The sequence below is a fragment of the Lolium rigidum genome, chromosome 2, assembly GCF_022539505.1.
Source record: "Lolium rigidum isolate FL_2022 chromosome 2, APGP_CSIRO_Lrig_0.1, whole genome shotgun sequence".
Lineage (NCBI taxonomy): Eukaryota > Viridiplantae > Streptophyta > Magnoliopsida > Poales > Poaceae > Lolium > Lolium rigidum.
This window is the reverse complement of record NC_061509.1, coordinates 226,206,847-226,212,788: the sequence shown is the minus strand read 5'-3', so window position 1 is coordinate 226,212,788 and position 5,942 is coordinate 226,206,847. Positions and strand designations below refer to the sequence as shown.

General features: G+C 45.3%; 1 protein-coding gene across 1 annotated transcript; it reads right to left on the bottom strand.

Moving 5' to 3' along the window:
- Nucleotides 1–3,408: 3,408 nt before the first annotated feature.
- Nucleotides 3,409–5,330, bottom strand: LOC124693057 (homeobox-leucine zipper protein HOX16-like). The gene is made up of 4 exons (XM_047226504.1): nucleotides 4,730–5,330; nucleotides 4,484–4,623; nucleotides 4,149–4,388; nucleotides 3,409–4,036 (listed from the first exon to the last, which is right to left on the bottom strand). Exons 1-4 carry the CDS (start codon nucleotides 4,842–4,844, stop codon nucleotides 3,497–3,499), a joined length of 1,035 nt encoding a protein of 344 aa, XP_047082460.1. The 5' UTR covers nucleotides 4,845–5,330; the 3' UTR covers nucleotides 3,409–3,496.
- Between the last annotated feature and the right edge of the window lie 612 nt (nucleotides 5,331–5,942).

Genomic DNA, 5,942 nt, shown 5'->3' with positions numbered 1-5,942 from the left:
TACTCCCCTATATATAGTGGAGGTAGTGACAAACCACAAGGACGGTTAGACCACAAACCATGGATATGGACCTAGCTAACACTCTGCTGCAGATGTTCCTCCTCATATGTGTGGATACAGTAAAGATGATGTACATTCAACACTTCGACAAGTTTGTGGGATTTGATACCGGTATAGATGTGTTATTTTCATATATGTGTGTAATTTTAATTTTTTATTGTGCAGTTGTATTTTTCCATCTCCTTTGTATAAAAAACCTAGTTAAAAAGTCCTATAAAAGGTAAACAAGGGAAAGATGGACCAAGTGAATATAATGGAAATAAAAAAATTTGCTTGATAGATCCAACGCTATAGTATTTCTCGATTGACTGAGGGCTAGGCACTTCCTCCATTCAGGTGATTCCTCTAGCATCATCGGAGGACGTGTGGAGCTTTGTCTGCGGCATATCTCGTTGCATTTGTTCCATGTTCCTTCTGATCTGCACATGGTTGCTTCTCTTGTGTGTTGATCCTTTGAAGCCTTAGCCGGACGATTTCTCATTTTTCTACTACAACAAGCTTTATTACGACAAGCATTACCCAACTCTAATGAGTGAGAGGCGAGGATGGAGGTGTGCCTTCGACTTGTTCAAGTGCTTGTAGTCATCACCATGTGGTCCAAAAACTTTTATGTAGTTTTTATTTCTTTGTTGTTGTTGAGGATTCCGTTGAGTTTCCGTAAAAAAAAACATGCAAGATGTATGACATGGCACAGATCGGCACGCAGTTACAACCTTCGCCAGCACTGATGTTGATTACTCCTTCCGTTCCCAATTACCTAGCGTCCTGGGATTAGTCAAAATTAAACTTTGTAAAGTTTTGATTAAATATTTATGAAAGAATATCTTACTTTGACACTGATGTAAATGAAAACCGAGGGAGTACAACGTCAAGTGAGTGTCGACCAATTAGGGCCCTCCAGCTTTTAGTCGGACCGGTAATCTTTTTGCGTCCAACGTCGCCGTCCAAGGAGGGAGGAAACGAATCTTGGCTACGCTTGTCTAAACGTTAGTGGGGGCTGCACAAGACAAAAGGTGAGCCGTTGTCCATTCAAGGTCAGGGAAAATGCTCGTGTCATGTGCTTGTTAGGCATAGTTAATTAACTACTCCTGGTTAGAGTAGTTTATCCGCGAGATACACTAGTTATGTGCGCTTCATGTCAAATCCACATGACAGCAATTCAACAGGCTCATCCAAGGTTGTGTACGTACTCATGTTATTATAAGAGGATAAAACTACATATACACTTTTATACTACTTAGAGATCAACTCATGTTTATGTTCTATGCTCCTTATTCATGTACATTGTTAGGGTGACTTATTATTCTTGGGGAAATCTCGGTGAAAAGAGCGGTGAAACCCTGAAAGCGACACTGCACCTTAGAAATAGAAAAACGGCAAGTGAGAGTGATGGCGGGAAGAGATCAAGAGGTTACACAGTTCTTTTTTTCTTGAGTGGATGAGAATCAGAAAAAAAAGGTTCTTTTCACTACCACATTTATGCAATATTACTTTAAATCTTATTGTCCCCCACAATCAATTTCACCAATTAATATCCAAAGAAAATGGTTATCTTAAAAGAATGGTTATCATTGAAGCACGTTTAGCGTGACCAATTTTGAAATTTCACCAACTAACAATCAAAGAAATTAAAATCAGTTTGACAACCGATCCTTATGATGCAGCGAAAAAATCCTATACGCTCCGATCAAGATGCCTATCAAAGTCCTTTGTATCAAACATATATACCCGATTTTCCTTGGATATTTGGAGGGCTGAAGTTCTTAGGGATTTTTTGTATGTGTTTTTACTTATTATTCTGATTGGATTCTATAGGAATTTTCTCCAATTATTCCTTTACACTATATTTTATAGAAAATAAAAATGAATTTACACAAACCTTTCAGAATTTTATTTTACCTTTTATGGGTCGCATGTTTTGTGGTGGAAACGATTCTATAAGTATAGAATGGGCATACATTGCAATCTTGTAACTTTTCGTACTCATGCATTGTACGAATCTTGCAAATAAAAAAGGCATCCTCTAATATTTTACCTAAAACTAATTTTATATTACTATCTCAAAATATAACTAATTGCACATACATCATCTTGCGTTTGTAGATAACGTGCAATTATCTTTTCATTAGAGTATTGCCAAATTTAAGTCATTCGAAATTATTTTCTAAATGTGAAGGTCCATCGATTAAAGGACGGTACCATAAAAGATTATGCAGATTGCATACATGCACCTCAATTGTATAGGAATTAATTATTGTAAGTTTTTGAGCCGCATGGAAATCTTTTGGGCTTAACAAAGTAGGAAAACGGGAGAGATATCATGGTTAAAATTTCAAGCACTATGGATTTCTAGAGGATTCCAAAACATGCAAGCTTTTATAATGAAGTATTTAGATGGTTCGCCGGAAAAGAACACATGAATTTCAGAGGGGTGATGATATGAGGTTTGAGCTCATATTAGATTACGTATGGAACTAAGCTCAAAAGAATGCATTTTATAGGAATTTGAAATATGCAGTCCTACGATTAATGGGGATTCAGTAGAAAGAAAACTTATACCAATTGAATTTTTCCAAAATCCTATAAACCGCAATTCAGGAAGGCCCTGCCTTTGTGCCTTCCATGCATCTTTTCCCTCTTGAAGTCCCTGTCATATTCTTCTGGATCATCCAATGAACTATCCATGGCAGAGCTTAAGACAATTTTGTTTTTTTGCAGTATATGGTGTCAGATGACCAAGGCTGTAATTTTGATTTCCACGTAGCAAAAGAGCTCTAAGGTTTGGTTACCAGTCGGCTCAGTCTGTGAGAAGTATGCAACTATGCATGTAAGCTATATGTTTTTTCTACTCCTAAGTCGTGACAATTCAATCATACTTTCTATTTTCAGATTCTGCGTTCCAAAGAGGCTCTAAGCCCCTAACTTATATAGTCACATGCACCCAGATTCAAACCGGACTTTTCCAGTATATGTGCACTGATGATGCAACATCCTGTGTCAAATAAAAGTGTAAAACTGCGGTTGTCTATCGACAAAACATGGTGCTGATACAAGTGGATTTCCACGTAAATTTGTTTTCTCCACAAGTGGATTCGATCTGGACAAAACCTAAACGACAAGTATATATGTCGATGAATTGAAGGCTAAAAATCTACTTTGACATGATGCACCGTGCCATAAAAAGGATGCTTGGCTCCATATTCATGCACTTATTTCCCGTGCATCACGACAAAGATTTTACCACCGGTATTACCCTAACTCGTAGTACTACAATGCATATGCATACAACTTGTCCGTTGCGATCGATCCCAACATTACAGCGGCGGCAAACAACCCATACAAGGGAGAGAAAACAAAATCCAAGATTTCCTATTTTTTTACTGATGATGATGATACGAGATTGGATCGATCCATTTCACGGAGCGCGCGCGCGAGCCTAGTTCCACATCCACCAGCTGATCTGGCCGTCGTCCTGATCGTCGACGTCGTCCGCGTGGTGGTGGTGGTTGTTGTGCCCGTGCCCGGCGGCGGCGAAGAAGACGGCGGCTGGGTCGTCTGCGTAGTAGCTGCAGCCCTCGTCGCTGCCCGCGCCTTCGTCCTCCTCCGACTGGATCCCGCCCGTGACGGGGCCCATCACGCAGTCGTGGTACTCGTCGGCGCACGTGCCGCCGCCTCCCGGGAAGTAGTACGACTCCACGCTGCTGTCGACCACGCCGCCACACCCGAGCAGCGCGTCCCTCGCGTCCAGCACCGCGCTCCCGCCGCTCCCAGGGCTCAGCCTCTCCTCCGCCTTCACGTGCAGCTGCTGCTGCTGCTGCATCTCGAGAGACTCCGCCGCGGCTTGCTCCTCGGCGGCGCCGGACACGGCAGCCTCCGCTTCCACCGCAGGGAGCTCCGACTGCGAGGCGTCGACGGCTGCACCGAAGCTGCCATCCGGCCCCTCCTTGTCTTGCATTTTCTCGGTCAACGTTACCACCTGTCGCCACAACGATTCCCAAATTAAACTCAGCGACGGATGGACGCCATGAAACCAGCTAACTGGGACTGAGTCACCGCCTCACCGGACGGAGAGGTGGTTGCTTAATTACCTGTGACCGGAGTCGGTGGTTGTCCTGGAGGAGGGCGTCGTGGTCGGCGCGGAGGGCGTCGAAGGAAGCCTTGAGGCGGTCGAAGTCGCGCTCCAGCGTCTTTGTCTTCCACCGGGCCCGGCGGTTCTGGAACCAGACGGCCACCTGCCGTGGCTGCAGCCCAAGCTTGCGCGCTAGCTCCGTCTTCCTCTCCGGCTCCAGCTTGTTCTCCTCCTCGAAGCTCCTCTCAAGCAGATGCACCTACACCGCGTGCATGCACCGTCAGAATTCAGATGAACAGACTATCATATTGAGCTAGTCAACACAACAGGGTTAAAACGTAGTTCAGCAGTTACCTGCTCCGGGGTGAGGCGTCGCTTCTTCTCCGGGAGCTGCTCGTCGTAGTACTCCTCCTCGAGCATGTCATCGGGCGAGGTGAAGAAGGGCCGCTTAACGCCGCGCCCTTCGTCCATGCCGCCGAGCAACGGCATCCCACCTTCATCACTCAAGCATATGGAACACCAATCAGTACGCAAATCACTCTCCACTCAAGAGCTACTTGCCAAATCAAGAATTTTGCCAATAGGAAGAATATTATATACCTCGATGGAACATGGAGGCGGCGCCGGCGCCGACGGCGCCCGGGCCACAGTCCATGAAGAGCATCTGTCCGGCGCCGGAGCCCGACGTGTTGAAGATGAGCCGGCCGGGCTCCATCGCTAGGGAAAGCTTCAGGAAGGTTGACTTGCTTTTCTCGATCGGGGGAAATCAAACGAAAAATACGTATATGTACAGCTGCTGCGGCGCAAGGGCTCTTATAAGAAGCAGGACGAGGAGGCGATCATGGCGGCGAGCTTGTGGCGGAAGAAGCTGGTGCTCCACAGAAGCCTCGTCGAGATCTTCATCGGCCTAAGCGAAAGCCCCATCATGCAAGCCCCAGTCCCTAGGTCCTGAGAGATCTCCTCAGCCCAGTGGGGAGGAGATCACTCGCCGGAGGACAGCGTCTCGCCGGAGAAGAAGCAACCTGAGCGGAACAATTCGACCGGCCGGAGAGGGTTGGTGGTGGTGGTGGGAGGGAACTCCAAAAGAAAATCTTTTCTTGATTTCTTAATGTGTTAATCCCGACGAGGGATCCTTTCTATATTCTCGTAATGTTTTTTTTTCTTGTGGAAGGCACTGATCGGCTAAAGTTTGAAGAAATGGGGAGGAGCCTTCTTATAGGAGCTTGGGCGGTGTGGGTTGACGGATATGCCCCTCGGTGCTAGCGGTGGTTGGCAGGGAGACGAACCAGACGGAGGGTATCTGATGTGGTCCGATCGGATCGTTTATGCTCAAAGGTGAAAATTGTACTGTATGGAAATAGGTGGAGACAGGACTCTCTCTAATGATCTTGATCTTCTACATAGAGTACCATGGTGGTGGGGTTTGGTTTTTCTGTGTTGAGGTTATTAGAACCTTCATCTTCTAGCCTATGGTGTTTTTTTTTTACCAGGATCTAGCCTATGGTGTTTACACTAGTAGAAACATGGATTATGTTTGGAGCTACCCGAAGCTTTAGCACCGGTTGTGCTATGAACTTAAACTAAAGGGTGCATTAGCACCGGTTCAAACGGTCAAGCCTTTAGCACAAGTTCGTGCGGGATCTTTAGCACCAGTTCGTGCCACGAACCGGTGCTACAGGGTTAGCGTTAGCCGTGGCCACGAACCGGTGTAAAATATTTTTTTCTCCCCACGCATCCTCCCTGGATCATTTTTTAGCTTTGTAAAATACAAAAGAAATTGATAGAAAATTTTAAAAATAATTTTTTTGAGATT

Excerpts from the sequence above, each read along its gene's own strand:
- LOC124693057 (XM_047226504.1), bottom strand. The coding sequence starts at position 4,844 with ATGGAGCCCGGCCGGCTCATCTTCAACACGTCGGGCTCCGGCGCCGGA. Across the intron at positions 4,624-4,729 it reads CGCCTCCATGTTCCATCGAG|GTGGGATGCCGTTGCTCGGC; the intron begins GTATATAATATT and ends TGAGTGATGAAG. Across the intron at positions 4,037-4,148 it reads ACCACCGACTCCGGTCACAG|GTGGTAACGTTGACCGAGAA; the intron begins GTAATTAAGCAA and ends TTGTGGCGACAG.